The sequence below is a fragment of the Microcaecilia unicolor genome, chromosome 9 (assembly GCF_901765095.1).
Source record: "Microcaecilia unicolor chromosome 9, aMicUni1.1, whole genome shotgun sequence".
Lineage (NCBI taxonomy): Eukaryota > Metazoa > Chordata > Amphibia > Gymnophiona > Siphonopidae > Microcaecilia > Microcaecilia unicolor.
Genome location: NC_044039.1, coordinates 78462824 through 78485676, shown reverse-complemented (window position 1 = coordinate 78485676; position 22853 = coordinate 78462824). Strand labels below are relative to the sequence as shown.

General features: G+C 47.5%; 1 protein-coding gene across 1 annotated transcript in view; it reads left to right on the top strand.

Moving 5' to 3' along the window:
• PARVB (parvin beta) overlaps nucleotides 1–22038 on the top strand; it is a 318556-nt gene extending 296518 nt beyond the window's left edge. Inside the window, 1 exon segment of the mRNA XM_030214982.1 lies at nucleotides 21710–22038. Within this exon segment, the coding sequence (XP_030070842.1) occupies nucleotides 21710–21786 (77 nt within the window). The 3' untranslated portion in view covers nucleotides 21787–22038.
• The last annotated feature ends 815 nt before the right edge of the window (nucleotides 22039–22853 follow it).

Here is a 22853-nt window from a genome sequence, read left to right as displayed (position 1 = left end):
CCAGTATGATACTTTCTTAAGGAACCCCCCTCCCCACTATATCGCAGCATTGACCTCTCTATCAACACGTTGCCTATGTTAACCCGCAATTACACTATAAAATCCTCCAACCTTAGTTAGCATAACAGACCCCTTTTCCCCTGACATCAGGATCCCACCATCAGTTTTAATAGCACAAATTGTAAAACAATGCCTCTTTCCCTTAAAGTGTAGGTCTTATGCCCCAACCAAACAGTTAACATTTGAAACACTAACAATAAACACAGTTGAGCCTTTTCTGCCACTCCACGGTCTGTAGCATGCTACCACACTCCAGGTCACGAAATTACCCAACTTTGCCTCGACCGCATGGTATGTACGCTCCATTGTGACTCTCAGGAATCACCCTCCTCAATGTTCCATCAAGTCTTCCTCGGACGCCTGTTCCGATTTGATCTTCCTCAGTCAAGTCTCATTTTACAAACTGCTTAGCCTCCATAATTCCCCAGTCCTTTAAGAAGCTGCAGCTCCCTGAGCCATTGAGTATACCATTCTCTGTCAGAAAAACGTCCTAGTTGTTCAGCTCCACTGTAGTCCCCAGGAATCGCCATCCTCAGCGCTCCTCCAACAACCCATTATACACCAACTCACGCTGATCCTTCAGCCGCCAAATCTCACTTCACGAATTTCAGAGCCTCTGTCGCCGAGGAGAACATGGTCTGCTTCCCATCATGCCAGATCTTTAAACGGGCCGGGTATAACAAAGCAAACTGTATTTTCTTGGCAAATAACAGTTGACATACCTCTCGAAAAGCTCGCCTCTGCATCGACACCCCAGCCAAAAAGTTCTGGAAGCAGCGCACCGTAGCGTTCTCATATTGCACAGTCCCTGCTTTCCGAAAGGCTCTGAAAATTTCTTGCTTATGAGCAAAATTGAGGACTTTGAAGATAACCACTCGGGGGCGCGGGTCTTTCGGGTTTCCAGGCCCCAGTCGGTGAGCGCACTCCACTCTTAAGGGCCCAGTCAGCGATTGCAACTTTAAAGTTTTAGGGAGCCAGCTTTCCAAAAAGTCTCTCAGTTCTGAATCTTTAATCTTTTCAGGCAGGCCTACCATTCTGATGTTTCTTCTGCGGGCCCGGTTCTCCAGATCCTCTTAATTTACTTCCAGTCTTTCCACTTTGCTTTTCAAGTCCTGTTGTGTGGTCTCATGCTCCACATCTGAGAGCCTCTGCTTATAGAGGGAGACCTCCGATTGTATGTTCTCTAGGTTTGCATCAATGCCTCCTAGCTGCTCTGTGATCTTTTGCAGTTTGGTGTCCACCGAGGTGCCCAGCATAGCCAATACCTCCGTTGCCCACACAGAGCTTACCGATTTCGGGCCCTCTCCTTCTCCATCCGCCATCTTTGTTTCAGCAGCACGACTCCGTGTCGCATCTTTCTTCGCCGATTTAGCGGCCATCGCCTGCACTTTTGGCTTTGCGCTTTCCTCCAGCGATTCTCCATACTATCCGCTCTCACGTGATTTGCGTTCCGCTTATCAAAGTGGTGAAGGTAAGGTTTCTTTTTGCGAAAACAGGTTCGAGGGAGGCGGGAGCTCAGCACGACGACACCCGCTCTCTAGCCGTGCATCACGTGAGTCTCTTCTCCGATTCATTTTAAATTTAATACTTTGTAGCTTCATCGCATGCCCCCTAGTCCTAGTATTTTTGGAAAGAGTAAACAAACGATTCACAGCTACCCATTCCACTCCACTCATTATTTTATAGACCTCTATCATATCTCCCCTCAGTTGTCTTTTCTCCAAGCTGAAGAGCCCCAGCCGCTTTAGCCTTTCCTCATAGGGAAGTTGTCCCATCCCCTTTATCATTTTCGGCGCCCTTCTACAAGCATGTGTAATTAGCTTGTTCAGCTTCCCAACAGATATTGATGATCTAGTTCCCACTGCAATATTTCCTGTGTTGCATTTTCTAGATAAGGTCTTTGTTGTGTTACTTCTGTAAATTAATAGAGCTATGTATAGTAAATTATATAGATTCTGAGTGACTTTTGTAGGCTTCGTATGACAGGTACAGTGGAGTCGATAATCTGACCATCTGGCTTATCCAGTAGAACACCGATGATGTCATTGTGGCTTTTTTCCCCAGTTTCCTGGTGTCTCTTTCACTGGAAGAGCAGCACCTACTTCTGTTTGTCTTTGCTACTGAGGCCCCGCTTTCACTGCAGCATTTGAAATATACTTTTTCAATGTATTCCGTGTAATATGACTTTTCAGTTATCTGACAATGGGTCGTTCTGTTTACATTGAATAATCAAGACTCTACTGTACTTCACAATATGCTTGGAACATACCTTGTTCTCTGTGCCTTGGCAGAGTACAGGAGCGTTCCTGGAATGTTGTTACTAATTGGATATCGCCAGGTGCTTGTGACCTGGATTGGCCACTGTTGGAAGCAGGATACTGGGCTAGATGGACCATTGGTCTGACCCAGTATGGATGTTCTTATGTTCTGCTGCTGGTGTCACCAGAATCGTGGCTGGAGTGCTGGAGCCACTGAAGCACAGCAGAAGGGCCAGCTCCAGTGGCATCAGTGCTGCACTCTTCAGTCATGATCCTGACAACACTAGCAGCAGAAAAGCACAGTATGAATTGACAGAGTATGAATTACAGCTATGTGCTAAAGAGACAACTTGGGGTGAGGAGTTGCTTGCTCTGAGTTAAAGAGTGTGAATGATAATTGACTGCAAATAATTTGCTTCATAGTTCAGGAAAAATTCAGTGAAAAATATTTTGGCAATTCATAACATTGTGTTACTGAGCCTATATACTTAGATGGAAGCTGCCACTGTGATTATTAGCTAATTAACAGTGACAAAAAAAATAACATAAATTTTTCTAACATGTAATGCCTTTCTCCACTATCAGGGAGTATATACGTGCTCATATCATTTCCTGTGGTTTCCAACTTGACTTCCAGTAGTTCACTTGTGTGATCGCTGCTGGCACCGCTACCCCTGACCTTAAAACCTAGCTACGCCTCTGCTTAGGTTGTTCCTAATGGGTATTAGGTGGGGGATAATGGGAATTAAGAAAATAAGCAAGGATTAGGAAGACAACAGCACTGTGAAGACTGAGTGCAGACATATGGGGAGGGGAGATGGTTCAAATGATTTATATTTATTACAGATCTGTATTTAACATAAGAACAGTTTACAATCAACAATCATGTCACAAAGAATAGAATAGAATAGAATAGAATGCAGAGCAGAGAGATAAGAATGCCTGGAGGTCTTGCCAATGACCTCCTGTTCAAGCCTCCCAAGATCTGTCACTGTAAGATCTTAGTATCTTGATGTATAACCTCAGCACATCAATACCCTGAAGTCTCTTTAGATTTCTGAAATATCTTTTAATGAATAACAAATAGTTTACTCACAAATCAGAAGAGGTGCTACTTAGAACAGAGCCTTCGTGTTCTGAAAGCTACCTCCGATGGAATCACAGACCTGAGAGGGCAGTTCTACTGCTTAGGTAGAAAACAGAGCAGCTCTCAGATGGGAGATTGAAGATGCAATATCTCATTGGCAAGATATGTATGCAGTGGCGTACCAAGGGGTGGGGGCGGTCCGCCCCGGGTGCACGCCGCTGGGGGGTGCCATGGCGCGTGCCTGCTGCGAGAGTTCGCTAACTTCTCTCGTTCGCTGCAGCTCCCTCTGCCCCGGAACAGGTTACTTCCTGTTCCGGGGCAGAGGGAGCTGCAGCGAACGAGCAAAGTTAGTAAACTCGCAGCAGGCGCGCGCTGCGGCACCCCCCCCCCCCCCCCCCCCACTGGCATGCACCCGGGAGGGGGGGCTCTTTTGCGGGGGGGGGGGGGGGGAGGTCCGCGCTGCATCAGGGGGGGCGGGGCGCCCCCCAGGTGTCCGCCCCCCTAGGAACGCCACTGTATGTACGAGATATATATGAGAATATTTATGAGATATTTGTGAGGTAAAAACAGAGTTCTCTCCAGAGAGTCTATGAGGACAAGTGCTGACAGAAAAAAAAAGATGGAGACAGCCATCAAGTCAGTCAGAGAGAGCAACTGGACAGGAGGGGGGGGGCTCCCTCAAGCCCACAGAACAAGAGGTCAAAAAGACCAATGAGAACAGATCCAAGATAGGCTGAGCAAAAAAGCCTAGGCAACAGAACACTAATAATACGTTTTTTAAACAAGTGTGTCTGCACTACCCTTGAACTTCATTTCACATAATGCCTTGATTATTTAACATTACAGTGACTACATTAAACACATTACAGGAATCTATCCCAACCAGGCAAGGCTGTCAAAGGACAGAACACCTCCATGTCCAATGCAAAGGAGACACATCCTTCAACCATAGAGAAAAAATAGTAGGCCTTAAGACCTGCTATAAACCTAATTAGAAAACTTTCCTTCCAAAGATGCATAGGTATAGAGTTCCAAAGTAATGGGGCTAACATATAAAAAGCAGAATTGAGTAATTTCATGGTGCACCCTAGTTAGTTTTGGAACAAATAAAAGATTATCTTCCTGGGAGCACAGTACATGGTATGAAGAATATAGAATCCAAACATTAAAAGTGCTGCAGGCCAATCCAGTGGCGTTCCTAGGGGGGCTGATACCCGGGGCGGATTGCCGATGCGCCCCACCCCCCGGAACAGCGCAACGCCTCCCCCCCCCCCCCCGGCGAAAGAACCCCCGATCCCCCGGCGAAGGAACCCCCCCCCGGGTGCACGCCACTGGGGGGTGGTGGCCGTGCGCCTGCCGGCTCTTCGTTTTCATGCTCCTTCTGCCTCAGAACAGGAAGTAACCTGTTCCGGGGCAAAGGGAGCATGAAAACGAAGAGCCGACAGGCGCGCGGCACCCCCCCCAGCGGCATGCACCCGGGGCGGACCGCCCCCACCGCCCCCCCCCCACCTTGGTACACCACTGGGTCAATCAATCTTCATTGTTTTAGGAGAGGGGCTCTCAACCATAGGCAGTCGGTGGCCCAACTGTTTGGGGAGGCTAAAGGAGGGGGGTGGGGGTGGAGCCAGGGGCGGGGCTTATATCTACAATTGACAACACACAGAAAAAAAAAATAAAAGTCACAATTAATACCTTTTATTAAATTTAGATATTAGATATATATCATATGTCAAAGAATAAAGTGGTTGCTCAAAGCATATACTAACCACAATCGCTCAACTGTAAAACACTATGCACAAATTTGTGCAAAAACACACTCAGAACCTTACTGTACCATAACACTAGGCAGACCCTAATACACCAATATACCACCCATACAGAAAATGCAGACTGTCAACAATATGAAACAAGGGATCATAATATCACAATTCTCATGTAGAGCCACAGAACACCCTTTTAGGGTGGATAGTGTTCACAATGAACTCCTTTTATTAACGACCATATGTAGATCCTTCAAGAGGTAGTGTGTCATGATTTAGGCTCTACACCCTTTCTGATGTTTTGGTGCCACCTTAGTAAGGCCAACACACAGTCTCTCCACTGCAAAACACTATACACAAACTTGTGCAAAAACACACTCATAACCTTAGCAAATCATAACAGCACTAATTCCAAAGACAGGACGACCTACAACCTTATATGTGGAAAGGCAGCAGTATAATTACATCGGGCTCTAAAACACCAGTACACAACCTAGTGAAACAAAACAAAATGTTGGCAAATACTACACGCTAGCAGAATACTGCATGTTGATCACACATGAAAAACACATGACACAAAAGATGTGAAGGCAAAACTGGAAAGTTACCTCAAGAAGTCAGACTCGGCATGCAGCAATACTAGAAAAATTGAAACTTACATGCAACATATCACAGATGCACATTTCCAAAAGCTGATATTTCAATTAATAAATTCAGAATAAAATTCTTCTTTCTACCTTGTTGTCGGAGCATTTTATTTTTGTAGTCACGCTGGTCCAGTGTCTATTTTCTGTTTTTCCTGTTTTTGCAGTATCCCCTGTCCGTTTGACATTTGTTCTGCCTTGTCCACCATTGATCTTCCCTCTGTGTCCCTACTGGTCCCGTCCAGCATTTCCATTCTGTGTGTCCCTGTCCCTATGTTCCATCTGCCCTCTCAGTGTCTCTGTCCTCCCATTACATTCAGCATCTTCCCTCTGTCTTGCTCTTTCCTGCATTTCATCCCGTTTGTCCCTCCCCACCCTACCTCATTGTGTCCAGCATTGCCCGTGTGTCCCTTTCCCTATGCTTTCTCCATGCCCTGCATCTCTTCTTGCTCTCCCTGACCTTCCACTCTTCTCTGTCTTTCCTTCCTCCTGTACTCCTACTCTGGGGCCTGAATGCCTTCCTCTTTCCCCCACCCATGGTCCAGTATTGCTCTCTATATCTCCCACTTTCTTCCACTTCGTCAATCCTCTCTCTCTGTCTCTCCCCCCCCCTCGTATCTATCCTCAGATCTAGCACCTCTCCCTCCCTCCACAAATCAAGCGTTTCTCCCCTTTCCTTTCACCCCAACCTCACAGCCCCAACTCCCAGCAGCTCTGATTCTCACTCTCCTCTCTGTGGTCCGATAGTGCTGCTATTTGCCTTGATGATCGCTGTCAGTAGCGACACTGCAGCGATTAAGGCAGGCTGCCTCGTTCTTCCCAGTGATGCCTCCCGCCCACGCGGAACAGGAAGTTGCATCAGAAGAGGGCGGGAGGCATCACTGGGAAGAACGAGGCAGCCTGCCTTAATCGTTGCAGTGTCGCTACTGACAGCGATCATCAAGGCAAATAGCAGCACTATCGATCGGACCGAAGACAGATGCCCGGGCCGCACCTGAAGCAAACAGCCTACAGAGCCTGGAGATCGTGAGGGGGGGAGACCGATCGCTGTAGTAAGAGCTGGTAGGCAAGGCTTTAAAGTTTGAGGTTCATCTTCTACAGGTGCCTATGATCAGGCACCTCTTTGACCACCAGCATAGGGTGGGGGGCAGAGAGAGGGATGGGTTCGGGACATTTGGAGCAAGAGGCAGGCGGGGAAGGTAACAGCTGGGCTGGGGGAGGCTTAGCCTCCCCAAGCCTCTTATACGGGGCGCCTATGCTCTCAACCCAATCCTTGGGACACACCAAGCCAGTCTGGTTTTCAAGATATCCATAATGAATATGCAGAGATAAATCTGCATGCACTGCCTCCATTGTAAACAAACCTATCTCATGCATATTCATTGTCGGTATCATGACAACCAGACTGCTTTGGTGTGTCCCAAGAACTGAGTTGAGAACCCCTGCTTTTTTAATCCTATCAATGTCTCTTCTTAAGCAAAGGAGAAACATAATCTGCTAGTGAAGACTGTGATGTAGTCAGCTGACCATGTTCTGAGGCCCAAACGCTCAAAACTCTGGAGCTGTACAAAACAGCACCAAAAAATACCACCACAACAGCGCCGAGGAATTACTTCCTAATGCTCGATGCTAATAGTATGCAAATGATATGTGCGCTATTAGCTTCGAGCATTAGGAAGTAAATGGGGAAGATGGTGCCTGGCACATGTGCTCAAGAGTTGTACTTGAAGCACAGAACACCTGAGAGGAGGAGGGGAGAATGAGTTGCCGTTAAGTGCAGCTGAAGGGGAATAAATCCATCCCTTAAATGTTAGCTGACTGCTCCATTTTTTAAAATTAGACAGTGCTTTTCTGTAATATCTTAGCTGTGCAAAAGTTGTATCATGCCACCACACCTTGAATCAGAGTTGGTACTGTTCATAAGTAGCCACTTTGTTCCAGCATTTTTTTAAAATTTTTAACAAGAATCTTTATTGAAGGAATCCACATATTACAACTGAAATCTTTGCAAGCATAAACCATACAGATTCCTCTCTGTTAAACATCTGTTATACACAGAGTCCCCTAATGAAACCTTCGTATATTATCGATAATGTTTCTTGTAATATTTAAACTATTTATATATACCCACTCCCCTCCAAACAACCCCCCATCTCCCTTCCCCTCCTCTCCCCTTTTCTCATTCGTGAGGAAGAATTCTAACCACCATTTTTACGCTAAGGACCTGATCACAGGGGCCCAAATCTTTTCCCATTTAGCTAGGGTTTTATGTTCTTTAGCCATTCATTTTTCCATATCACTCATATACCAAACCAAATTATACCAGCGCTGTATTGAAGGACATCCAGTTGTTCCAGCATTTATAACCATAAGTGTGTTTATTTGCTATGCAGGTCTCACTAGCATATTTTATGAACACAGCTTTTCATGCATGGGGCAGTCCCAGTAATATCTCTTCTGAAGGATGGTAACACCCTTCCCCTGTGCCTAACCATTTGGAAGGACAAGCTCCATAAACCTAGGTACCATACCACTGCCATCTTCACCCAGACACCCTAACGCCAGGTCTGAGCTGGCGTAGGAGTTTGACATGGGCGGAGCACCCTTGTTTGCAACACTGCCTTCTGAGCATTGGAGAGGAATAGCGAATGAGCTCATCAGCATGCATTTGCATGCTCATTGTACTATTCCTTCTTGTGCTGTGGGCCTCTGAATAGCCTGGGCTGGTAAACATGTGCCCTAGTCCGGTGCTAATGGCCTCCATCGCCCGCGTATGCTTTTGAGCCTCTGGGCCTGAATGAGTTGAAGTCTCTTAAGTGAAGACTGTTGAATAGTATTATATATAACATCACAGTGGCCCAAGCGGCTAATTACTAGAGCAAGAATTAATGTAATCAATGGACCTTTAACCAATAAAGGTATTACAGACCTAATCTGATGAAATGCTTAAAAAAGGCTTTCAGTCAAAATCTGCCAATCAAAAGCCAAGTCAGAATCAAAAATTATTCCTAAAATCCAGAGAGAGGATTTAAGGGAAAATTCCTATCCATCTCTGTATCGGTAATCCATACTGTCACACATTTCAGGATTAAGCTTAAATTATGTGTTTCAAATTAGTGAGCAATCTTTGACAGTAAATGATTCAATGGTTAAAGATCAATAGCATCAGGATCAATAAAGTAAATGAATACCATCTGCAAATAAAAAAGGATATGCCACCAGCAACTGAATATGCATAGCTAATGGACTTAAGAAAAAACTGGTGCTAAAATGAAGCCAAGACTAGAGAGGTGATAGACGAAGGAGACAGATCTTTAAAAGAGGTGAGAGAGTGTGAAATTGGAGGAGGTTAAAAGTTCTATGAGAACCTGGATAGGGGATAAAACATAAGAAAAGGACTGTAGATGGAGAGATGATGAACTGGGACTGGTAAGGAGATGATGCTGAGAGGATGAGAGCAGAGGGTAGAAACAGGGAACTAGAAAGTAGATGAAAGAGAAGAGAATAGGACATAGGTGAGAAGTGAGAGGATTATGGAAAAAAAGTAGGAAATGGAAAGCTGGTAAGTAGGTGAAATTTGGAAAGAGAAAGACTGATGACTGGAAGGGCAGAAGGATCATAAGAATGCTTGCAACTTTAAAAAAAGATAGAGGAAAGGGGATGGGACAATTAAGTGGTTTACTTATTGTATACAGGTACTTATTTTGTACCTGGAGCAATGGAGGGTTAAGTGACTTGCTGAGAGTCACAAGGAGCTGCAGTGGGAATTACAAAAGTGCCAGCACACATCTATTCGTGAACTGGAATGTTGTTCTGTGCATAAATGTTAGCCTCCCCCTGACAGTGACAGCCTGGGATTCCCTCCCTCTGACACGACTGACACAGTGATAGCCTTGGATCCCCTCCCCCTGACTGCCTTGAATCCTCTCCCTCTGACATCCCCCACTACAGTGACAGTCTTGGAATCCCCTCCCTCCAACACTCCCATTTAAGGTCTAACTCCCCATGTTTAAACCTGCCCACTGTCCATAACTCTACCCCTAGACACCAGACCCCACTGCAAAGGATGGCCTCACCTCCAAATCCCTCCTGGCTCCTACCTAGGTCAGCTCTGGTAGAAGGATGTCACCTAGCAATAGTACCATAAGACTATTATTAGAAAACAAGGTGGCCATTTTGTATCCTGGCCAAGGCTCAGGTGGGAGCAGAGGGGGGTTGCTCATGTCAGGCACCACTGACCACAAATGCTGATCTTTGGTAGAATTTGAGAGTGGATTGGGGGTAGGGAGGGGGCCAGCCTTTGCATAGAAGGGCTTGTTCCTGGGGGAGGGGTTAAAACCAGATTGGAACTTAAATGGGATGTCAGGGGAGTTGGTCCAAGACTGTTACTATGTCAGAGAATGTTCATGGAGGAGATCAGATGTGGAAGTGGGGGATGTGTGTGGTTGGGTGCACTGTTCCAGCAGCTCTTTCTGTATTTATTTATTTACACTTACTGCGTGTTAAGTTTTGCTTTAAATGTTTGGTAAGTATGAAACTTTCCACATTTAGTTAAATTAAATTCTAATTGTAATTTTAATGGATGTCTGCAACTGGCTGGTACTGGAATATAACAGAAGAGAGCTCTGGGACTTAAATGTGTGGAATATTTTTAGTCCAAAACCTGAATAAAGCAATGACATTTAAGCTACAACAGCAGCTTTCCTTTTGTTGTGGGACTATTCTCATGGTATGAGCCCTGACATTTGTGCAGTTCATACTGCGAGACTGGCTCCAAGATGGTGGTACAAAAGCAAATGGTGGCTCAGGGCACCACAGCCCCTTGACCTGGCCCTGCAAGACACAGACATTAAGTTTCTTTAAGTGATGGTGCAAGGGAAGAGAGTAGAAAGAAAGTAGAGGGAACAGGGAAGAGGAGAGAAAATAGGAGGACTTGGTAGGGAGAAGGGAGAGACAGACATTGTTAAGGGATGGACTGTTGAGGAGAGACACAGGTGGGTTAGACTGGGGAGAGAGAGAATGCTGGGGGTGAGGGAGAAGTACTTGGGACATGCTCAGGAAAGAATAAATTATAGCTGAGCAGGAGAGGACTGGTGGGGACAAGCTTAGGGAGAGAGAAAAGGAATAGTGGGGACAGACTAGAGAGAAGAGATTAGTGGTGAAGGTTCAGTTGTACCTAGATACCTGCGCTGAATACCCTTTATAAAGCAGTCACTGGCATTTATCTGGGTATTAGTGATATTCAGTCCACTAACTGGCTAACTACCAGATAAAATTAGGGCGGCCTTTTTTTTGCTGAATTACTTTTATCCAGATAGCTACCCAGTTACCAGATTGAATATCACTGCACTGCTAACCAGGTAATGCCTGGCTCCACTTCAGCTCTGCTCCCGGGCCACCCTGGCATTACCCAGATCTGTGCAGATTTTCAGTGGCATTTTCTGGATAAAGCCACTAAACATCCAAGAACGAACATGCAAAACTATAGGTATCAGGTAGGAACCGTTTAACTGCAGATCTTGATGGTCCATCTTTGAAAAGATGGTTCTCGATCCCTGTCTCAGGTTGTTACAAAATGAAAAGTCCTATTTACTAAACAGAATCCAGTTTCAGGTTCCTATTGTATCTTATTGCTGAGTATGTTAGAAACAGTTTACTCTTAATCACCCTCCGCCCATTCTGTAAAGACATTTTTTTCTCATGTTTCCTGCACTGCATCATCCCAGTAATTTCATACATCACGCCCTTGTCCTTGAATTTCTACTTCCATGGAAGATTTCACTTTTAGCTTGTGAGATATTTCCCACCCCCCTCCTTGCTCCTGTTGCTTCTTTCCTGCAGTGATCATACTTTAGGAAGCAATTCTATAAAATACACGCTAACAGTAATATGTAAATTACACACTTAACTCATTAGCAGGGCAGCCGAGAGGGGGGGACGATTCCCCAGACCCAGCTTCCCAGTGGGGCCTGGCGCTGGGGTCTGTCTCTCTCCTGCTCCTGTGTATCACTCGTTAATGTGATAACCCGAGTCCCGGCACACAGGAGCAGCAAGAGTGACAGACCAAGGGAGGAGAAGATAAGATGTAGGAAGGTGGCTGCCTGAGTGGCAGGGCGGGGCAGTGGCCTTCCCCGGGCCTGGCTCTGCCTCTCGGTGGCACTGCTCATTAGAATAATGACATACACGTGCCTATATGCCAAAATTCTGTCTAAGCGCTATTCTGTAAATACGTGTGCATCTTACAGTGTGTGCATTTTACTGGTAGGCATCCACATAGGGAAATTATGGGTGGACTCACTCTTATGCATGTGTGCAGGGGAATTCCATACATGGCACTTAAAATCACACGTGCAAATTTTGGCACATGTCCAATTTGTGTGTGCAATTTAAGTAACGGGCCTATTTGCGTCAATAATTGGGATCTAACAATTATTGGCGCTGATTGGCAACAATTTGGATTTATACACGCATCTTGCTAATCACTATTCTATAAAGATGCGTACATAAATCCTTTAGTGTGCAACTGAAAAGGGAGCATGGCCATGAGAGAGACATGGGTGGGTCAGAGGCTCTCACTTAAGATGCACACTATTATAGAATGTCAGGTATCTGCACCTAATTTAGGCACAGAGATTTAGTTGTGCCTAAAAGTTGGGTGCGGAAACTATTCACTATGCACTATTCTATAAATGGCGCCCAACTTGGAGCACTGTTTATAGAATAGCACTCACTGCACATTTTTTGGCACCCAAATTTGTGTGCCATTTACTGAATTTAGTCCATTAGTGGAACTTAGGCATTCACGCTTAACACTAGCTGATGTACATGCTCGCGCTTAAACTATAGGCACATATTTTTGCTGTTACTCTATTATTCTACAAATCAAAGTAGATGCCTATGTTCCTTTATAGAATAGGCTCCTACCAAGCACCCTTTAGGTGCCTGCTTATAAACACCCAGTTATAGAATTGTCCTTTAAAAGGTCAATTGTATGACTAGGCACCCATGGTTATGTGCCCTTTGTGCACTTAAATGCAGAAGAAGGTAGCACTTACGTCCATAAGTGCCCAAAGCACTATTGAAGAAGGGGTGTTAATGCCCCTTTACAAGTCGGTGAGGCCCCACTTTGGAGTATTGTGTCCAGTTTTGGAGGCCTTATCTTGCTAAGGATTTAAAAAGACTTGAAGGGATTCAGAGAAGAGCAATGAAAATGATTTGTGGTTTATGTAGCAAGATGTGAGCAAAGTGACTTGCTGATGTGACCGTGTATACCCTGGAGGAAAGGAGAAACCGGGATGATATGATACAGATGTTCAAATATTTGAAAGGTATAAATTCACAGACAAACCTTTTCCAGAGATGAGAAGGTAGTAGAACTAGAGGACATAATTGAGGTTGAAAGGGGGCCAACTCAGGAATAATGTCAGGAACTATTTCTTCACTGAGAGGGTGGTAGATATTTGGAATGCCCTCCCATGGGAAGTGGCAGAAACAAAAATGTTTGTGGAATTCAAAAATGTCTGGGATAAACACAAAGGAATCCTGATCGGAAGGAATGGATCCAAAGAAGCTTAGCAGAGATGGTAGCAACATCGCTAATTAGGAAGCAAAGCCAGTGCTGGTCAAGACTTCTACGGTCTATGCCCTGATTTTGGCTGAATAGATTTGGATGGGCTGGAGTGAAGCTTTTCAGGGGCTTCAGTGTTAACTTCAGAAATTTCTATGCCATGAAAATGGCAAGGACAAATCAAGATCAAGTATACATATGAAGTATCACATCATAAACTCATTACATAGGGTATCTTGTTGGGTAGACTGGATGGACCTTACAGGTACTTATCTGCCATCGTCTACTATGTCGCTATAGTGTGCAACTGCAAGGGGGGTCTCTATGGGTGGGCCTACGAGTTATGAATGTGATTTACAGAATAAATTCCTTCTGCACCTCTTTTCCATGGAGTGGAGGAGTGGCCTAGTGGTTAGAACAGTGGGCTTGACATCCAGAGGTGGCCTGTTCAAATCCCACCCCTGCTCCTTGTGATCTTGGGCAAGTCACTTAACCCTCCATTGCCTTAGGTACCACCTTAGATTGTGAGCCCTCCAGGAACAGGGAAATACCCAGTGTACCTGAATGTAACTCACCTTGAGCTACTACAGAAAAGGTGTGAGCAAAATCCAAACAAACAAACAAATTTATGTGCCTGCCATTACTCCAGGTCTATGGACACTATAACTGTGGCTGCTTAAATGTTATTTGTGCCAATACTAGTATTCTCCGAGGACAAGCAGGCTGCTTGTTCTCACGACTGGGTTGACGTCCACAGCAGCCCCCACCAACCGGAACAAAACTTTGCGGGCAGTCCCGCACGCAGGGTACGACCACCGCGCATGCGCGGCCGTCTTCCCGCCCGTGCGCGACCGTTCCCGCTCAGTCTTTTCTTTTCCGCGCTGGAGAGAGCCGCGTTCGTCTCTCTCTCTGTCAGCCCCAGAAACCGGATCGCGCGTTCGCCGCGAGCTCTTCTTCGTTCTATTTTCTTCATTTTTCTGTTTTATTTTGTTTAAAAAAAAAAAAAAAGAACTCTGTTTTCCCTCGTCGTTTTAGAGGAGACGTCTCGTTGCGGCCTTGTGGCCGCGCGGTCGATTTATTTTTCGAGGCGTGAATTTTACCGCCACCATCGACGACTTTCACTTCGCCGACGCGATTTTTCCGTCGATGTCCTCGAAGGTCCCGAGTGGATTTAAAAAGTGTGGTCAGTGCGGCCGGCATATCTCGCAGACCGACACTCACGCTTGGTGCCTCCAGTGCCTCGGGCCGGAGCACGATACCAAAACGTGCACCTTGTGTCTCGGTCTCCGGAAACGGACACAGGTAGCGAGGCAAGTTCTACGGGACCGTCTTTTTGGAACTTGCGCCGGCCCCTCGACGTTGACTTCGACGGCATGGGTGTCGACGGCCGGATCTTCGGTACCGGTACCGATGTCCACGAAATCGGCACCGACCCCAGGAGCACAGGGCCCGCCGGTCTTCCGGAGACGGCAGGGGTGAGAGGCCGCGTGGGCAGTCGGCCCCGGTCACTCCCTCTACCCAGGGCCCTCGGGACCGAACCCTGTCGGACTCGAGGCCGAGGGGAATCTACTTCCTCCTCTTCTATTCCACCAAGCGCCGATGACGGGCACCGAAAAAAGGCAAAGAAGCACTGTCATCGGTTGCCCACGGCGCATCCGGCTCCCGGCGCCAGGGATGACTCGACGCCGAGGAAGCGGCAGCGCCGAGAGGAGAGGTCCCCCTCTGTGGTAGAGGTATCGTCACGCCAGGGTGCCAGCACTTCGGTGCCGTCTCCTGGACCCGACCAGCTTCCGGCACCGACTCCTCTACCGGCCCCCTCGCCATTCCCGACAGCGGGCCTGGACGAGTGCCTTCGAGCCATCCTTCCGGGGATCCTGGAAGGGCTGATGCGCCAGACTGTGCCGGCGCCGGGGGTGCTTGCGCCCTCGGCGCTGATGATGGAGGCGCAGGCGTGCTCTAGCCCGGTGCCGAGGCCTTCAACGCCGCTTGCGGCGCCGATCTCGACCGCCACACAGGTGGAGTCCCCGTCGACGTCGATGGAGGGAGCTTCATCCCCGCCGGCGCAAGAGTCCACCGCTCGACGACGCCACCGAGGCCTCGGAGCCTCGAAGTCGAGCCGGGCCCGGTTGAGGACTGAGCTACAGGAGCTCATGTCCGACACCGAGGAAGAGGCCTCGTGGGGGGAGGAGGACGACCCCAGATATTTCTCCTCAGAGGAGTCTGTGGGCCTTCCCTCCGACCCCACTCCTTCACCAGAGAAAGCTCTCGCCACCTGAGAGCCTCTCCTTTGCCTCCTTCGTCAGGGATATGTCTATTTGCATTCCCTTCCCCGTGGTCTCTGTGGATGAGCCGAGGGCTGAGATACTCGAGGTCCTCGACTATCCATCACCACCTAGAGAGTCCTCCACGGTGCCGTTACACAATGTCCTCAAAGAGACACTGCTTCGGAACTGGTTGAGACCATTATCTAATCCCACCATCCCCAAAAAAGCGGAGTCCCAATACAGGATCCACTCGGACCCAGAGTTAATGCGGCCTCAATTGCCTCATGACTCGGCGGTCGTGGACTCTGCTCTCAAGAGGGCACGGAGTTCGAGGGATATCGCTTCGGCGCCCCCGGGGCGGGAGTCTCGCACTCTGGACTCGTTTGGGAGGAAGGCCTACCAATCTTCCATGCTCGTGACCCGCATCCAGTCTTACCAGCTCTACACGAGCATACACTTGCGGAATAATGTGAAGCAACTGGCGGACCTGGTCGATAAGCTCCCCCCGGAGCAGTCCAGGCCTTTTCAGGAGGTGGTCAGGCAGCTGAAGGCGTGCAGAAAGTTCCTGTCCAGGGGTATATATGACACCTGTGACGTGGCATCTCGTGCTGCGGCCCAAGGTATAGTGATGCGCAGGCTCTCATGGCTGCGTGCCTCTGACCTGGACAACCGCACCCAGCAGAGACTGGCCGACGTCCCTTGCCGGGGGGATAATATTTTCGGTGAGAAGGTCGAGCAGTTGGTGGACCAACTGCATCAGCGGGAAACCACCCTCGACAAGCTCTCCCACCGGGCGCCTTCAGCATCCACCTCAGCAGGTGGACGTTTTTCCCGGGCCAGGCAGGCTGCGCCCTACGCCTATAACAAGCGTAGGTACACCCAGCCGGCCCGAAGGCCTCATCAGGCACAGGGACAGTCCCAGCGCGCTCGTTCCCGTCAACAACGTGCGCCTAAGCAGCCCCCTGCGCCTCCACAGCAAAAGCCGGGGACGGGCTTTTGACTGGATCCATGGGAACATAACCGCCATCAAAGTGTCCATACCGGACGATCTGCCAGTCGGGGGGAGGTTAAAACTTTTTCACCAAAGGTGGCCTCTTATAACCTCCGACCAGTGGGTTCTCCAAATAGTGCGGTGCGGATACGCCCTGAATTTGGCCTCCCCTCCACCAAATTGTCCTCCTGGAGCCCAATCCTTCAGCTCCCATCACAAGCAGGTACTTGCAGAGGAACTCTCCGCCCTTCTCAGCGCCAATGCGGTCGAGCCCGTACCACCCGGGCAGGAAGGGCAGGGATTCTATTCCAGGTACTTCCTTGTGGAAAAGAAAACAGGGGGGATGCGCCCCATCCTAGACCTGAGAGGCCTGAACAAATACCTGGTCAAAGAGAAGTTCAGGATGCTTTCCTTGGGCACCCTTCTGCCAATGATTCAGAAAAACGATTGGCTATGTTCCCTGGATTTAAAGGACGCATACACTCACATCCCGATACTGCCAGCTCACAGACAGTATCTCAGATTCCGCCTGGGCACACGGCACTTTCAGTATTGTGTGCTGCCCTTTGAGCTCGCCTCTGCCCCACGGGTGTTCACGGAGTGCCTTGTGGTGGTCGCGGCGTATCTACGCAAGCTGGGAGTGCACGTGTTCCCATATCTCGACGATTGGCTGGTCAAGAACACCTTGGAGGCAGGAGCTCTCCGGTCCATGCAGTGCACTATTCACCTCCTGGAGCTGCTGGGGTTTGTGATAAATTACCCAAAGTCCCATCTCCAGCCAGCCAAATCTCTGGAATTCATAGGAGCTCTGCTGAATACTCAGACGGCTCACGCCTTCCTTCCCGAAGCGAGGGCCAACAATCTCCTGTCCCTAGCTTCCCAGACCATAGCGTCTCAGCAGGTCACAGCTCGGCAGATGTTGAGACTCCTAGGTCATATGGCCTCTACAGCATGTGACTCCCATGGCTCGTCTTCACATGAGATCTGCTCAATGGACCCTAGCTTCTCAGTGGTGCCAAGCCATCTAGAAGATGTCATCCGCCTCTCCACCAGTTGCCGCACTTCACTGCACTGGTGGACCATTCGGACCAATTTGACCTTGGGACGCCCATTCCAAATTCCACAGCCCACGAAAGTGCTAACGATGGATGCGTCTCTCCTGGGGTGGGGAGCTCATGTCGATGGGCTTCACACCCAAGGACTGTGGTCCCTCCAGGAAACGGATCTTCAGATCAACCTCCTGGAGCTCCGAGTGGTCTGGAACGCACTGAAGGCTTTCAGAGATCGGCTGTCCTGTCAAATTATCCAAATTCGGACAGACAATCAGGTTGCAATGTATTACATCAACAAGCAGGGGGGCACCAGATCTCGCCCCCTGTGTCAGGAAGCCGTCGGGATGTGGCATTGGGCTTGCCAGTTCGGCATGCTTCTCCAAGCCACATACCTGGCAGGTGTAAACAACAGTCTGGCCGACAGACTGAGCAGAGTCATGCAACCCGCACGAGTGGTCGCTCCATTCCAGAGTGGTACGCAAGATCTTCCGAGAGTGGGGCACCCCCTCGGTGGACCTTTTCGCCTCTCAGGCCAACCACAAGCTACCTCTGTTCTGTTCCAGACTACAGGCACACGGCAGGCTAGCGTCGGATGCCTTTCTCCTCCATTGGGGGACCGGCCTCCTGTATGCTTATCGTCCCATACCTTTGGTGGGGAAGACCTTACTGAAGCTCAAACAAGACCACGGCACCATGATTCTGATAGCGCCCTTTTGGCCCCGCCAGATCTGGTTCCCTCTTCTTCTGGAGTTGTCCTCCGAAGAACCGTGGAGATTGGACTGTTTTCCGACTTTCATTTCGCAGAACGACAGAGCGCTTCTGCACCCCAACCTACAGTCTCTGGCTCTCACGGCCTGGATGTTGAGGGCGTAGACTTCGCTGCGTTGGGTCTGTCTGAGGGTGTCTCCCGTGTCTTGCTTGCCTCTAGGAAGGATTCCACTAAGAAGAGTTACTTTTTCAAGTGGAGGAGGTTTGTCGTTTGGTGTGAGAGCAAGGCCCTAGAACCTCATTCTTGTCCTGCACAGAACCTGCTTGAATACCTTCTGCACTTATCAGAGTGGCCTCAAGACCAACTCAGTAAGGAATCACCTTAGTGCGATTAGTGCTTACCATCTTCGTGTAGAGGGTAAAGCCATCTCTGGAGAGCCTTTAGTCGTTCGATTCATGAGAGGCTTGCTTTTGTCAAAGCCCCCTGTCAAGCCTCCTGCAGTGTCATGGGATCTCAACGTCGTCCTCACCCAGCTGATGAGACCTCCTTTTGAGCCACTGAACTCCTGCCATCTGAAGTACTTGACCTGGAAGGTCATTTTCTTGGTGGCAGTTACTTCAGCTCGTAGGGTCAGTGAGCTTCAAGCCCTGGTAGCTCATGCTCCGTATACTAAATTTCATCATAACAGAGTAGTGCTCCGCACTCACCCTATGTTCCTGCCAAAGGTGGTGTCGGAGTTCCATCTTAACCAGTCGATTGTCTTGCCAACATTCTTTCCCAGACCGCATACCCGCCCTGCTGAACGTCAGTTGCACACATTGGACTGCAAGCGAGCGTTGGCCTTCTATTTGGAGCGGACACAGCCCCACAGACAGTCCGCCCAATTGTTTGTTTCTTTCGACCCCAACAGGAAAGGGGTCGTTGTCGGGAAACGCACCATCTCCAATTGGCTAGCAGATTGCATTTCCTTCACTTATGCCCAGGCTGGGCTGACTCTTGAGGGTCATGTCACGGCTCATAGTGTCAGAGCCATGGCAGCGTCGGTGGCTCACCTGAAGTCAGCCACTATTGAAGAGATTTGCAAGGCTGCGACGTGGTCATCTGTCCACACATTCACATCACATTACTGCCTCCAGCAGGATACCCGACGCGACAGTCGGTTCGGGCAGTCAGTGCTGCAGAATCTGTTTGGGGTTTAAATCTAACTCCACCCTCCAGGACCCGAATTTATTCTGGTCAGGCTGCACTCTCAGTTAGTTGTTCTTCGTAGGTCAATTTTCTGTTATACCCTCGCCGTTGCGAGGTTCAATTGACCTGGGTTCTTGTTTTGAGTGAGCCTGAGAGCTAGGGATACCCCAGTCGTGAGAACAAGCAGCCTGCTTGTCCTCGGAGAAAGCGAATGATACATACCTGTAGCAGGTGTTCGAGGACAGCAGGCTGATTGTTCTCACCTACCCTCCCTCCTCCCCTTTGGAGTTGCGTTTTTACTCATTTTTGCTTGTCATTCAACTGAGCGGGCACGGGCGGGAAGACGGCCGCGCATGCGCGGTGGGCGTACCCTGCGTGCGGGACCACCCGCAAAGTTTTGTTCCGGTTGGTGGGGGCTGCTGTGGACGTCAACCCAGTCGTGAGAACAATCAGCCTGCTGTCCTCGGAGAACACCTGCTACAGGTATGTATCATTCGCTTTCAATAATGGCATCTGGGCATCCAGATGCTGTTATAGAAAAGGCTCTTACTGTGTTGCATTGGGGCACCCAGTTATAGTTTTGCTGCCTAAGGTGTGTCGACATTTAGGCACGTCCACTTAAAAACCCAGTCTACGACTGGCATAAAGGTTGGTGCCTAAATGTAGCACTTTAGATTGGAACTTACAGTATTTTGTAAGTTACACTTGTAACTGGGAGGCCCACCCATGCTCTGCCCACATGTACACCCCTCTTGCAGTTACGTCCTAAAGCATATAGAATATTGCTGAGCCATCTGCTAGCGCTTACCTGTACAATCAGGTCAGATTCTTTAAACGGTGTCTAAAAAAAACAGGCGCATCAAAAAATAGCATTTAGCTCTATTCTATAAACCGCACCTAAAGTTAGGCACGGTATATAGAATAGCGCATAGGGCCGGGCAACGTGCCTACATTTAGGTGCGACCATTTACGCTACTGAAAACTTTGGGTAAATACCTGCACCTAAATGTAGGCACATTCCCCTGAATTCTATACCCACGTGCGTAAATTTCAGGAATGCCCCTGACATGCCCACACTCCTCCCACGGCCATGCCCCCTTTTCAGCTACATGCATTAGAATTTACACACTCCTCTTTTTAGAATATGCCTAAAAAGAAACTGACATAAATTCCAATTATTGACAATTAGTGTTGATAAATTGGTTGTTATCAGCCAGTTATCATCACTGATTGGCTTGTTACTCAAGGTGCATGCCCAATTTAACGCATGCAACTCACCATGCCTTATATAGAATCTGGGGTTCAGTGTGTAAATTTTAGTGCCCTGTTATAGAATGAAGGAGCTTTTGTCTTACACCTTTCCTTGTAGGGTTTTTTTGTAAACCCTGCATCATTTTAATAGTCCTTTGTGGACCAGCTGCTGCCCTCTCAATGTCCCTGCAAAGATATGGCTTCAAAACTGAGCACAGTATTCAAGGTGAGCTGTGGCAGCGTTACCTAATTTTTTCCTCCTTTTATGAAACCAATCTTTTCCACTTTTTATTATATTGACTGGCTACCTTGAGGTCATCTGAGATGGTCACTCCTAGATCTTTTTCCTTTTTGACAGTTTCTAGTTCTTGACCATCTATATGATATGTAGCTAATGGATTTCTGTGCCTTAACTTTACACTAGTTTGTACTGAATTTCATTTTCCAAGCCCTTTAAATGTTTTCCTGTCTGTTCTAATAGGCTTTGAACGTTTTCTGTCATATTCCAATGAAACGCTTAGTAATTACTTCTGCAGTTACTTTGAAACAGTAGTGACTAGAATTATAATGTTCTTTTTGGTTATGTCTGAGGCTTTAGGATTTTTGAAGTGCTGTCCTCGATTTAAAGCACAGTTTGCTTTTTGAACAACAAAAATAGATTTGGGGATATGGATTGATCTCAAAGGCTTAAAAAAGAACTGCTCTTCTACTGAAAGTCCACATCACTCAGTATCTTTGATTTATTCACTTACCAAGGAGCTTTATCCGTTCATACTTTAAAAGACTGTAATGTGTCTAGAACAGCAAAGCCTTTATTCTCTTAAGGTAAAATGATGAAAGCTATCTAATATAAAGAGATTTTTCTTTTTCTTCAACAGATGTTGTCAACTTGGATCTTAAATCTACCTTGAGGGTTTTATACAACCTGTTCACAAAATACAAGAATGTCGAATGAGCGTGGATTTAGCCGACCACCAACCAGAAGTATTCAGAAAATCCTCTGTGTTCCTTTTGAGCCTTATACTGTATTACATGCTACTTGACTACCTTCTTTGTTTTGTATTTTTGAATGTCCCTTTACTAATAACTCACTTGACAAACTGAGGTCCGTTAGCCACAAGCAGTATTCATTCTTTAATCTCCAGGCCTAATTGCTTAGTTGTCTCACTGTGAATGCTGAAGCCATTAAAGCATCGTATGTATTTTTTTCTGGTCTATCATTACATGTCCTGTCTAAGAATATGAGGAGATATTTACAAGCCAGACATGTGCCTACCTAATTTCATGAATTGCTCTGCCCCATGGAGGCTTTAATCTTTATATGCTTGGTCACTTTATTCATTGTAAATCCATCACTTGTCTTGTTTTTATTTCACCATTAAGCCATTGCAGATGGTTTGATTTGACCTTTACAGAACAGTACACTGGTTTTTATAAGATCATTAGCTACTAGGAAAGATGTTTTGATTTTCCTGGTTATGACATGTCTCTTGTACACTTAAATAACATCTGGTGTAGAGTACTCTAATAAGCCTGTTGCGTATCTATATTTCATGTGTCTATTATATCTATAATAACTATAATACTGTAATAATTTGGGTTACACAGTACATTTTAACCAGCCAGGGTCCCACTGCACTTTAACATGAGTACTACAGAAATGTATATTCTTACTTCACCAAGATGAAATGTGTAGCTATTTCTTTTAATGTAAGGCAATTTTCAAGGGGAAGAGGGAAGGACTGGTCTAATTATCATGTGCCAGTTATGGTTGAGGAGATACATTACAGGGCAATTCTGTATAGTTCACCATAAGTTAGGTGGCTAACTTTAGGCATAAAAATGACAGGTAGTCAGTGGCATAGCCAGGAATTTTAACAGGGAGTGCGTCTCCCATTTCCCCCCCCCCCCCCTAGTTTCCCACACTCCCCCGGTATCTTAAAATCACCTCTCCTCTGCTCCAGTCTTTGCCCAGGCAGCGGCACTCATAAGCTGCACTGGGACTTTCTGTCTGAACCTCCT